The following is a 12,802-nucleotide window of genomic DNA, read 5'->3' on the forward strand; positions in this document are numbered from 1 at the left end:
GCAATATCTTTCAGCAACCAGAGTCCATCAGCATTAAACTCTGACTGTCCAAGTGTTTGTAATCACTTGCTGGTCACTTCTGACACACAAGTGCAACAACTAATCCATGTTATAGCATGCTTTCTCCAGATTCAGGGATCCAGAAGAGACCTGTTTCCAACTCCATATATTAGAGATTCATATACAGTAGAGATTTAAAGTATTAATTGATAAGCTTTACTGTACACTGTTGGATAGACTATGTAAGGTTTCTAGAAACCAAAGCTACCCTGGTGCTCCATTCATTCCTCTTCCCTACAGACAGGCTGACATCACAACTAGGCAAGAGTACCAGCTCCTTGCTATTCCTTCTGGTGCACATCCAGAGCTCAGAGGCTATTCCTTGGCCTTTCTACTTGAAGCTTCTGTAGTTGATTCTAGAACAGGTCTCTCATTCTTCTGACATTTTTTGAATGAAGACTACTACCTTCAAAAGTAGATTAATTTCTGCACAACTCTGCAATAGTTAAATTAAAACGCATTAAAGCAGGCTCACTAAACAACCCTGACTGATCTCTAAAATGGTATTGGACACAAGCTGTTTGTTCTCAAGAATCTGAGAACATCTAGACAGCACTGCTTCTCAACATCTTCCTAGTTATTATTGTAATAAGGATTTCTACAGAATGGTGAACTGTAAATGTGTTACTTTGCCTTTTACCCAACTAATAGCCAGGGACTGAGAAAACACAGACGCTTCAGACTTAGGGTGGAAATACTTAACTAAATTGTTACCTTTTAACGTTTAAACATGTGTCTAGTTGATGACCTAGACCATTATTAGAATTACTTCCATCCCTCCAACTGGTTCCCAACTCCTTGCACCTGAGCATACTGGGTTACATATTTATGTTTAAATTTTCAGTCACATTATAGCAGATATAGCAACACTGCAAGTGCACAGGAGTACATGTAATCTTAATACCAGGCATTTACCTCAGCATGTATTTCTTACCTTCAGTCATACTACATGTTTCATTTCTGTCATGAAGCTCTTAATCATGTAGTTTGATCATATTAAGCAGACAAAAAGACTTGAATTAAATAGCAAAGCCATTCTGAATTATACTACATGGACCAAAGACACACTGCAACAGTTACATTATGAGGAAACACCATGCTTCAGATAACCAAAACCAGGTATCATGTCTTTCCCTCAAGTCCCAGCCCTTGGAACTTGCTACCTGAGGACTCTTGACACACATGCAGTCAATATATTGCTTCAGTGAAGAAGTGCATTGTCAGCAGCACAAGTGTCAGCATGGCAACATCGTGCTCTGCTGATGGATCACTCAAAGGCTTCATCCTCCAACAGCACTCAGACACGAAGCTCAGTTGTATTTTCCTAGCAGGCACCAATAAAATGGTTTTGTTGCCTTCTATCCAAAACTTTATTGGGGCTTTGCTGTTCTACAGCCTAGCCCTCTACTGAGCCTGGTACCAAACAGCAACAGCAGCCAGACTTGCTCAGCATTTAAGATATGAATTTGTGTTTCGGCATAGATTGCAACTGTAAAAATAGATTACATGATACCCATTACATAACAGTTTAAACTAAGTTTCAGAAGCAAGACAAATCCACTTCCCTATTCTTTACCTATTAGACTGAGTAGTGCTTTTAAAAAATCTAGATCTGATCCAAAGATGGGCATAAATTTGAAGAATGCCTGTAAGAATAAGTATCTATAGGGTATCTGATCAGTCTGAGTAGATGGAAAAAAGAGGTTGAGCAATTTTGAAGGTATATTTTGAAGGTATATGATGTGATGACGGCTTAATGAAATTTTGGCCTGTAGCAGAGATTCCACAAATGCAAGAGGGGTGCCACTGTCTCCATCACTGCATGTTGTATACTGCACTGAGCTCAGACCCCTCTTTGTAACCCAGTTACAGAAAGAATAATGATGAGGAAGAAAGTTCTGAAAGAAAGAACTAGGAATTGACAGGCTGAAAGACTCAATTTAGAAGAGCAGCATTCCACACAGGCTGGGCAAAAGTCTCTATGAGTGACTGACAGAAACAGGAGAAAGGTACTATCATGAGTAGAAGGAACATAACTGAAGTAAAGAGAATCACAGAATTACAGAATATGCTGAGTTGGAAGGGACCCACAAGGATCATCAAGTCCAACTCCTGGCCCTGCATAGGGCCATCCCCAAGAGTTACACCACATGCCTGAGAGTATCATCCAAATGCTTCTTGATCTCTGTCAGGCTTGGTGCTGTGATCACTGTCCTGGGGAGCCTGTTCCAGTGCCCAATCACCCTCTGGGTGAAGAAACAGAGGAAGAAGCTAAGACTGAGTATATGACAAAAAGTATTTCTGTAGTGAGAAGTAAGATAGCAAGCTTTCCCATTGCCCAGAGAAGCAGCAACATACCACTATTTAAATGACAAATGAACACAAAGAACAATAAAAGGATATGATAACTGTAAGCAGTTTGTAAGCAAATTGTTTGAACAATCAAGTTTAGTCTCAATTCTACCACTGCCTAATCCATTTAATCTAGAATACATTATTTGGATGACTTAACACTGTTTCATGACAACATGGCACTGCCTGTTCATCTGGGAAAGAAAAACAAGGTGGAACACGTCAGAGTAGATTTGATCAGGATCATACTGTACAGAGGCTTTCCATCTCACTGAGAGCACACAAATCTGATCTCCAATGAGATTCCGGTTTGGAAAAATTCAGGCAAACAGAAATTTTTTTTTCCCCATGAAATGTAACAGCAGCTTTCCAAAGAAGGAAACACCTTCATTACCTTCTTTGAATTACAAACCATACTATATCTTCATATTCGTCTCACTAATGGTTCTCCAGGATTATCGTCATTTTCCCCTATGCCCTGCTCACCTTCTATAGGCTGTCAACCTGGAGAGTCTATTTCACTGAGACTTCGATTACCTTTTAATGGAGACATCCAGATCCTTCAGGCAGTCCACAATGGTGCTTCTGTGCCGCTGTACTGCATTATGGTCTGTCTGCACCGTTTTCAACAACGATGTCAGAGCTACATATCTGCGACAAGGACACACAGTCATCAGTAGCTGACAGCAGTCATTTGATTTCTGTGCACAGACACTGCCCCCGCCCCAATCTTGGTCTTATTTTCCAACAGAACAGGATTCTCTTGTACTCAGTAACAAATGGAAATCCTCCAGGGGACTACCTGGCCTGTCTTCACAGGTGAGAGTTACCACACTAAGCTGTAACGTGCCTAACAACACCCCACTGACTAGATAAGCACCTGCCCCAGTTCCTGGGCTCAGATCAGCTGTCCAGACTTCAAAAAGATTTTGAAAAATAGGGCAATTAAAGATTAGACATCCATGGATCGTACACTCAAACTAGCACGAACCACAATTCCCATGGCCGAAGTCTGCGACCCATATCATGATTTGCCATATCCAACTGCCTATAGAGATGGGACTCAATTCTAGCAGTTACAGCAACTCCATGTCCAGATTAAGAGTGACCAAATCGCAACTGAGCTTCCTTGTTTCCACCAGCACACAATCAGTCTCTGCCTAATTTGTCAGATCTCCAATGCCATCTCCGATTTGAATTGCACCACAGACTACTTGGGACAACACAAGGGATTCATAGGTTATTGGAAAAAAATGTGGACCTGATTAAAAATCACACCTTAAAAATTAGATCATACACTCAGGCTTATCAACTAAGAAGGGCAGGGCCACAGTTAAGATTTGCACAGAGAAAAGAACGTGTCAAGAAAGCAGCAAGCTCGACAGCCACACTAATCCCAACAGCAGTGATCCCAACAGGGTCTCCTGGAAAGCTCCACCTCAGCATCATCTTTATGTAATTACTTCTCACACATTTTAAATTGGGTGTTGTCAAAACATGCTTTGTACAACTTACCTAATATTTTTGTCGTTGTTTAATAAGAAACGGCCTAGGATGTTAATGGCTAAGACCTGCAGAAAGAGTTAGGGAAGGTCAGTGATCTAAAAAGGCTGCTGGTCATCTTCATCATTTCATGATGATCTTAAAGGCAACATGTCAAAACTACCATTGTGGTTCTTAGCCAAAAAGAACTCCAAGAGCTGCCTAAGCAGAGGAAAAGCTAAGAAACACGAAGTACAGGCTCTCACCTGCACTCAAGAAAACACAGTCTGCAGAAAGTTTTGCTTTTTAATTTTTGTTATTAAAAACCCCAAAACCAAAACCAAGCACCACTTTCTGAAAAGGCTACAGTCTTATCTAGAGTCAACTGCAGAGCTGTGTTTGGGTAAAACAACTTTGCTTCACACCCTCCAAACAAATTACTCTAACACACAATCCTAGGAAAAAAACAAAGGCCATAACAAAGGCAACTTACTCTCAGGCCACTCTCAGATTTTATGTCCATAATAGTCAGCACAGTTTCATATAGAATGGCATTTCCCACATTTTTACTTGTTTCTGTGTTAGTGGCAACCTGGAGAAAGGAAACAAAATAAGCAACTCCAACACATGCAAAGCACCTCCCCTTCGTGCTGCTGTGCAGAACAAGCAGTGAAAGTAACTAATCCCTAGCAAACAGCATCACACTTGTGAACACGCATCTCTTTCAGCAAAATTCCACCCACCATGACAAGCAGCTGTATCCTCCCCAGAGCTGCTGAATCCAAATTATTAAAAAACCAAGAGAGAGTTTAAACCGCTCATCAACCTTTCAGACCTCACCTGTGCAAGTATATCATTCATTGCTTCACTAGAATCATCATCATTTCTCCCTAAAATTCTTAGTAACCGCAGGATTCGTACCTATTTGACAAAATAAAGGAAAGAAAAGCTCATTGGATGGTAGTGTTTGACATGGGGTCATGAAATGCCCAGTACACTTTACAAGGAGTGGCAAAGAAGCAAAACAAGCTGCTGATTTCCATTCTTAAGCAAAATGCTTATCCTGAGTAAGACCTTCATCAATAAGAACATGCTTATGCTGTGCTCATTTTCTTCCCACTAGCCAGAACTGTTCAGAGCCCCCTCACTACCAGGCACAGCTTTGCAAGACCAATACATGCTGCTGCTTCTCTTTTGTCACATGACGTGGGTGGGGTAAGGCACGACAACTGCTGGTTAAACTAAGGCAGGCATCTTTCACTAGGGCAGATGAAGAGCATTCTCACAATCAGCTCTAATGAAGTCACAAAAATCTTAAAATCAACACAGCTTCCCTGAGATCGCCACCTCATCACACCTAAGGCTCAAAACACAGTACTAGAATTAAAGCTATCAGTCACTTTCATCAGTTCTTACCTGCAAAAAGGGGTCACTGATCCCAGACACATCATGCTCTGGTGAATATCCAGACATGATAAGGTTCTTCAGAATACGAACTAATTGGGGAACAAGCTGTGAAGAAGAGAGTTGTTCTATTAGAGTGTTGTTCTTTTCCCAACCCCAGCTCTGAAGCACAGGTCTAAGAACAAATCTTGTATTTGAAAGCAAGTCAGTCTGGATTCTTCCACAAAGTTCAACCTGCACAGCTAGAGCTGATGCTATATGAATACTTACAGCTTAGCTAGGGCACAACTAGATACAGTTAAGCTGGGACTGGAGCACCATATTGTATCTTTAAAGTACTAAATCTACACTTGTGGTACAGTGCAAGAAGGAAACCAGCTGAGATTCCCCATTGTCTCTTTTTGTTCCTACCTTTGCTCTTCAGGACATCCATACTACTCTGAAAACATGCATTTAACTAAATACACAAACAAAAGCAACCCTGAATTTCCTATATCTGCCTTAAAGAGGAAATCAAAAGGTGCTGCAACATTTTCCCTCAAGACAAAGACAAGCAGAGCATTTCTAGAATCCTGATGAACATTTTCTTTGCCTTCCAACACGCAAGAGTTATCAGGACTGAGGACAAACAGAGTGAAACATTACAGCCCTGGAGATCAGTTGAGGGCTGCCCCCATATCTTCTGGAGTACAAATTATATCCATGAAGAATATCAGCACTGCAGCTGGACTTGGTAGCTCTTTTTAGCACAGTAAGGTTTTACAGCCTCTTAGAGGCAGCTAAATACCTGTCTGTCCTGCTCTCTTTTGGGAATCACCCAAAGTTGCCCCATGATTCAGGCAAAACACAAAACCAAGTTTGTGAAACAAAGAAAGTCCAGGGCTACAGCTTGTACAGGCACAAAAAAATTCCCTGAAGTATTCCTCAAATGAGAGAGAGAGCGAGGAAAACAGGCTGATGTTTGGAGAAGGCCACAACTGAGATTCAGGGCTGCCACAGGTCTAGAGGTTTAAGTGACAAGATCAGCATACAAAGAGCATTAGACAAGTACAGTTGATCTACTAAGCATGCAGCAATCATAAATGTGTCATTGACAGGCACTGCCTCACAAGGGACAAACATCTACAGATTCAAGGCAAACATACACCATCTAGAAAAATTAACTCTTACCTTTTCATTCTAACTCAGCAGGATTCCAAACAGACAAAAGGGACAAAACAGACAAAGCAAGCATTAGGGACAAGTCAGTGTTGCACCATTTACAGCATAAACAGCCACAAGAAATAGCTAGAAACAGTGTACCTAGTAACTAAATTTTGTGGACTCAGCTCTTCCTTCTTTTCCCACATCTATCATCTTAACTGAGCATTAGTAGCAGAGATGGTACCTGCAAAATGAACCTCATCCAAGTTTCATTCCTGCTTTGATATATGCAATCAGGGCAAGGGAAAATGCACCAAAGGATGCACAGTTTGAAATTCGTAATGATACAGACAAGCCAAGAAGAACAGTAAACTGGGCATGCAAATAAACACCTTTAAGACTTTTCAGAGGAGCAAATGGCCAGTTCTGTTCTACCAGCTTTGTTCAGTTTCTCCTTCTTTGACTAAGAAGTCAAAATGACAATCAAGGCAATTTTAAGATGCCCTTCTATTGATAGTCTTTCACATGGCAATAATACTCTCAGCAAATTATAGCAAAAAACAAAGTCTGGAGGGTGGCTATGGTTAAGGCATTCAGGTGTTGGCATAAGCTTTGGTTTTTCATCTTTGTCTCTTTACATTCGTTACATTTGTGATTATAGTGTCACTATGCAATTAGATACAAAGACTGGAAAAAAACCTAAGGGACCATCAAAGGCAACACTTCAAATCTAACTTTAGGATGTTTCATACTGCACAATCTTAAGACTGATGTTCTGTAATTTACCCAACTTACTGAAGGAGATTAGGCTAGATACACACAAGATTCACACATTTAATACTTTAAAAAAAAATTTTAGATAAGCTGACAGTATCATTAAATTCTACACCCAAAGAGTTGTAAGGATTTTATTAAAAGGCCATGAATATTAATTGTGCAATATTACCAGTTCACACTTACCTTTCTAAAGTGTGCAAGCATGTCTGGGCTTCTCTCACACATCTCTGTGAGAAGGACAACTGATGTGTGAAGAACACCTAAACGTGAGGTGGGGAAAAGAAAAATCTGCATTTAACATAACTCCATTGGCTCCAGACACGTGACAAAGAAAACATAGGAAATCATTAAAAAAATACTATTCTTGAATTCAATGTATCTACCACTAAAGACATTTGTGATTGCAGCTGTGCCCAAGGGGAGGCAGATAGCAATATGCTCATGTCTTAGATCTGTAACTAAAGGCCAAAGGAGGAGAGAAACTGGACTTGCTCTGCAGAAATTTCCATAAACTAAACACACAGTAACAGACATAGTTGGGCTATGTGACCCCTAAGGACCCTTCTAAATCCAACCACTCTACAATTCTGTACAAACAAAAGACTCCAGAAGGACAATATGTGTCAATGGCATTGTGAACGTTGGGTTCCTCATAATTCCTGATTTTCTCTTCTGACTTAGGTAGCCTAGCTGACCTTATGTGACCTGGACTGGGCATTCCTCAGACAGTCTCAGAATTCCATCTAGAGAAAGACTACACAAAAAAAAACCCAAAACAACCAAACCTAAAACCTGCACTTTAGAGTCACTTCAGGCAGTGTACTGGATAAAAATCTCAACTCTCCCATTTTACCCACTGCTCTGAAGTGTATCAAAACACAGTGAGAGAGTTCCCTTTGTCACCTATGCCATGTAAAAGTCCTGCTGACTCGCAGAGTCCTACACATCCCTTTCTTCTGAAAGACATTTGTTTTCATTGCATAGAAATGGGAAGAAACAAATCATGCAAATAGACCTCAAAAGTTCCCTCCAAACTAAAGGCTTAGGTAGCGAGTGCACCATCCTGCACAGAATGGCCTAGCCTTCCTAAGTACTCTCTCAGCTATTACCATGGTTCTTCTCATTCAGCAAGTTTTTGGTGGCTGGCAGGAACATCTCCATGAGTTCAGGCACCTTTCTGATGACATGAACAGCACATAGGGCTGCCTGGATAGGAAAAACACCTTGGTTAGTACACACTGCAATGACAATGATACCCATTCTGAGAACGTCTGCCATAGTGGGAACTATCACAGACTTCATGATACACAAAGGCCTGGAAAGTTTACGGTACATTTTTTCACTAAACAGCATCACAGAAGAATGTTCAATAAAACTACCATGAATTGGGGTGCAATGAGCTACAAGCTAATATTCCCACTAGCAATGGTTCCCTTCTACAATATTCACATCAGAAGTCCTAGTATCTGCAAAGCAACTCTGCCTTTAACAGGGCTAGTTCAGCCTGTCTTCCTATTGCTAGGGAGGAGACAATGCATTGGAAGCAAATAATTAAACATGTCAAATTATGGCTCATTTACTTTCCCTTGAATATCATCTCCTTCCCCACAGAATAACTTCCTCCTGTAGGTGATGGATGCTATGAGAAACAAAAGTATACTTTCAGGGTTTTTTGAAAAAAAACCAAAACAAACAACAACAACAACAACAAAAAGAAGCCTATTTTTTCTAGGATGTCAAAAGCAACAGGAAAAACTATTCTTTGCAGTTGCTTGAGAATTGCACTAAGGGTCTCTTCCCAGAATACAGCAATGCCTCTTAGCTTTGCTTTCTCTCCAATCTCTCTCTAGATCCAGCACTAGACAAAGACGTAACAATGCACCTCTTCCTAAATCTTACAGCTCCACACTCTTCCCAAAATTTATCAGTAAATAAATCTAGAAGAAGGAAGGTGATCACACTCTGCAGATGTTATGGCACATTTGCTGCAGAAACAAGAAAATTTGTGTTTTCACATTTCAAGACCTTAATCTTTCTAGCTCTCTTACTACTGTCACCACCATCGTCAACAGAAGACACCAAATAGGTCCAAATCTTCAGATACCTGTCTGCACTGCTAATAATTAAAGTTTCTCTGGACTTATCTGACAAGAAATGAAACTGATGACCATGAGTTTGGGGCTAATGTCTGTGGAGGGTCAGCTGTTCACATTACCATCAATAACCTTAGGATAGAGAGTACAAAAACACAAACAACTGCCTCACCCATTGGAAGCCTGTCTTTTAGAGGCTTACACACAATTCCTGCTATTGACAGACAGGGAGTGTTGAGCTCTGTCTTGCACAATGGGAAAATATTCAGCCACTGTCATCTCAGTCATCTAATATTCCAGATATTACCAGGGTATTCAATTAATCTTGCCTTTTAATCCACATAACAAAGTATTCAAAAGTTTCCTGAAGTACCTTCTTCCTCAGGTAGGAGTTGGAAGTTTTGAGGAGCTTTTCCACCTCTCCTGCAAGGTCTCTGCACATTTCTGAAGAGCCCATGCAGCCAAGAGTACAGAGTGCCAGCCCCTGCACATACTGTGTGCTGTGATTAAGGTCACTGTAAAGGAGAACAAAAAAAAGTCAATGAGCATGCACACAGAGAAACCGAACACACAAAAAAAGGCATCTATAGCTACAGTCATCTAACCAGCTGCACACATGGCCCAAAAGAACCTTCCAGATTCTCAGCTATGTGGGAGCACAATTTGGGAACAATAGCAGCTTTGAGTGCATGTACCACAGGGTTTGCTACTACTTCTACTTAGAATCCTCAACTAAAAAGATAAAATACTTGGTTCAACTATCAGTTGGGTATCCAGGGATTGAGCTGAGAAGAAGGAAGACCACACAGAATTCCATTAAAACTTCTAAAACCAAAATATTGTATTTTGGAACTTGAGCGCAGAAAAGAAATTACCATGAAGTACAGACCTGCAGTGACTCTGTGGGCTGTCCCAGATGAAACATGTTCTAGGACAGACTTTAGCTTCTGCATTTACAAACCAAACAGGATAGAAGAATCTATGTAAAAGTATAATCTATCCTGACCAAAAGCCACAAATCCCACCACTCACACACCCTGAAAATAAACCATACAGGAATTCTGTTCAGCAATTCTTCCTGTTCATATGCCTAAGGAAGTTGTGAAAAGTGGTTAATAAGAAGTTAAACCACCTAACAGGAGATACTATTCATGAGGCCAGATACCAATGTCACACTAAGCACAAGACAAAATAGGTTCCACACAGCAATCCCAACAGCCTTTAAAACCTGTTTGCACACTACTTCTCCATCTGTGTTTGGTACTCATGTTGCCACAGCACCCAGGATCCAATGCTGAAGAAAGTAAAAAATATAGCTTCTGGCTTGGGAGGCAAGAGGAGCTGGGGACTGCACCATGGAAGAGCCAGTGGTGGGTAACCCAACACACAGGAGGTGCAGAACAGAGAGAGAACAGTATCCTGGTTGTAACATCAAGTAGTTATGGCAACATGCAGATGAAGGAACAGATAGCACATGCTACTAAATGGGTTGTTTTTTTGTTTCCTTCCTTTAACAAATTTTTGACAGCTACATAAAGCTGTGTGTATAGCAAGTACCTGCTTCAAGAGGGTGCTCACCTTTTTGTATCAAAAATCTAGGTCTTGCTATAAAATAATTAAAAACAATGACATAAATCAAATCCCTTAATGTCTAGATAAAAGCAAGACAAAGTGGTAGATACAGGAAGCCAAAGGAGAAATCAATAAACAACCCAGGGAGGTAGTAGGAAGCTCTCCACCATTTTTGCTCAGCTTCAGTCTGACCCATTCCCAGTTCAAACTCGTGACACCCTTATCAAATTCACTGTAGTATAAACAATCAAAAGGTGTTAACCTGCAGCCTGGTTCTAACGGAAGAGCCTCATAGGTATGGCATTTCAATGGAAGATCTTTACACAAACATCTCTTATCTCCTGGACACTGGGTCCAAAGTTAGCAGATCCTCAGGCCTGCAGTTCTGTCAAGTTTCTTTCCAAGCACTTTGAGGCCACAGTCTAAGTGAAGATCAGTGTTTTACTTGCTCATATATGAGAGGCTTGTGTGCTAAAAGTAAGTCATAATAAAAACAGACACACCACACACAACCAAACAGGCCTTTGAGTAAGTCAACCAGAACCCAGCTGTTCCACTCCTGCTCCCATCCATCTTGAAAGGAACGTTACTGGAAACACACTAATTGTCATTTACTACACTATGATGTAGAAAAATCCCAGTTTAAAATCGTTTTGCTGAGAGAAGAAAAGTGTTAAAAAATTAATTCCAATCCCCTCTTGTCTCATTTCAGCAAAATGACACACAGACAGCACATCCCAAGTTGCTGCCCTGCTTCCAAGGAAAACCATTCATCAGGACTGTCAGGGCAACCCTAAAGAGAAAGTAAGATACACAGCCTTGCTCCTTGACGACTCTTCAGAGCTCATCAGCAGAAGCAAACAAACACAGGACAATATGTGTTGCTTTCTACATATGCCTCTTCCAAACCAATGCAATTTTATATTCTCTTCCCACTAAGGAAGCAGGATCATCCAATACAGTGTAATACTACAACAGCCTTATTAAGGTCAACGGCATACAACAAATTGAAGATACCAGTTTTCTAACACAAGGGGAAAAAAACTAAAGTACTCAAAACATCACTGTCAGGAGTGTACTTTCTGATCCTGAAACCTCAGAGCATGTGTTGATGGAGAGAGAGGTGGTACCCTTACTTCTTGATGCAATTGGTCATAAGAAGATGGACATCCTGTCTCTCATCCAGCAGCAACATGGCACCTAAATACCCAATGCGCTTGTCTGTGAATTTCTGAGAGGCAATGAGCTTGAGGCACTCCAACTGGAAAAAAAAAAAAAAGAAAAAAGAGGAAAAAAAAAAAAGACAATTAGCTTAAAACTACTTCTTAGCTAGAGGAAAAACAGTTTGAATTTTGATGCATACTAATTTAGGTCTCTTAGAATGCATTTTTAAAAGTGTATTTGATTCCCATTTTGGTGATGTGGAAAACCAAGAAAGGTTAAATGACCTGCCCAAAGTTCCCAGCAAGCCAGCAGGAAGGTCACTAGCAGCTCCTGTGTCTTGAAGTGGCCAGACACTGTTGGCCTTCCATGACCTCAGGCATACCAGAAATGTGGGTTTACATCACATCACAAAAGTAAACGATAACATATTGATAGAGATCATAGATCCATCACTAAAAACAAAATTGTAAAGATCTAGAAATCTAGATCTTGTTGACTATGCACCAGAAACTTCTGAACCAGATTTAAGAGCCTCTATTTATCTACCAGAGAGAGGATCAATGCTCTGTAAGTTGGCAAAACAAGGGCATGCAGTGATAGGAAAAGAGGCAATGGCTTCAAATGAAAAAAGAGCAGGTTTAGGTTAGTCATTAGGAAGAAATTCTTGCCTGTGAGGGTGGTCAGGCCCTGGCACAGGTTCCCCATAGAAGCTGTGGCTGCTCCATCCCTTGAAGTGTTCAAGGGATGGGGCTCGG

General features: G+C 40.7%; 1 protein-coding gene and 1 non-coding gene across 3 annotated transcripts in view; both read right to left on the reverse strand.

Annotated features, from left to right (window-relative positions):
• AP1G1 (adaptor related protein complex 1 subunit gamma 1) overlaps nucleotides 1-12,802 on the reverse strand; it is a 40,517-nt gene that overhangs the window by 14,492 nt on the left and 13,223 nt on the right. For both annotated transcript variants that reach the window (XM_027685118.1, XM_027685117.1), the window contains exons 3-12: nucleotides 12,020-12,144; nucleotides 9,685-9,826; nucleotides 8,328-8,424; nucleotides 7,402-7,478; nucleotides 6,469-6,477; nucleotides 5,311-5,406; nucleotides 4,735-4,815; nucleotides 4,388-4,486; nucleotides 3,928-3,983; nucleotides 2,950-3,063 (exon numbers count right to left, since the gene is read on the reverse strand). In XM_027685118.1, the coding sequence (XP_027540919.1) occupies nucleotides 2,950-3,063; nucleotides 3,928-3,983; nucleotides 4,388-4,486; nucleotides 4,735-4,815; nucleotides 5,311-5,406; nucleotides 6,469-6,477; nucleotides 7,402-7,478; nucleotides 8,328-8,424; nucleotides 9,685-9,826; nucleotides 12,020-12,144 (896 nt within the window). The remainder of the gene's footprint in view (nucleotides 1-2,949; nucleotides 3,064-3,927; nucleotides 3,984-4,387; nucleotides 4,487-4,734; nucleotides 4,816-5,310; nucleotides 5,407-6,468; nucleotides 6,478-7,401; nucleotides 7,479-8,327; nucleotides 8,425-9,684; nucleotides 9,827-12,019; nucleotides 12,145-12,802) is intronic.
• Nucleotides 1,272-1,358, reverse strand: LOC113968580. Its single transcript, XR_003534573.1, has one exon. It is a non-coding gene; the product is annotated as a small nucleolar RNA SNORD71 (small nucleolar RNA).

This window comes from Neopelma chrysocephalum, unplaced genomic scaffold (genome assembly GCF_003984885.1).
Source record: "Neopelma chrysocephalum unplaced genomic scaffold, ASM398488v2 Primary Assembly neopelma1_68, whole genome shotgun sequence".
NCBI classification, from domain to species: domain Eukaryota; kingdom Metazoa; phylum Chordata; class Aves; order Passeriformes; family Pipridae; genus Neopelma; species Neopelma chrysocephalum.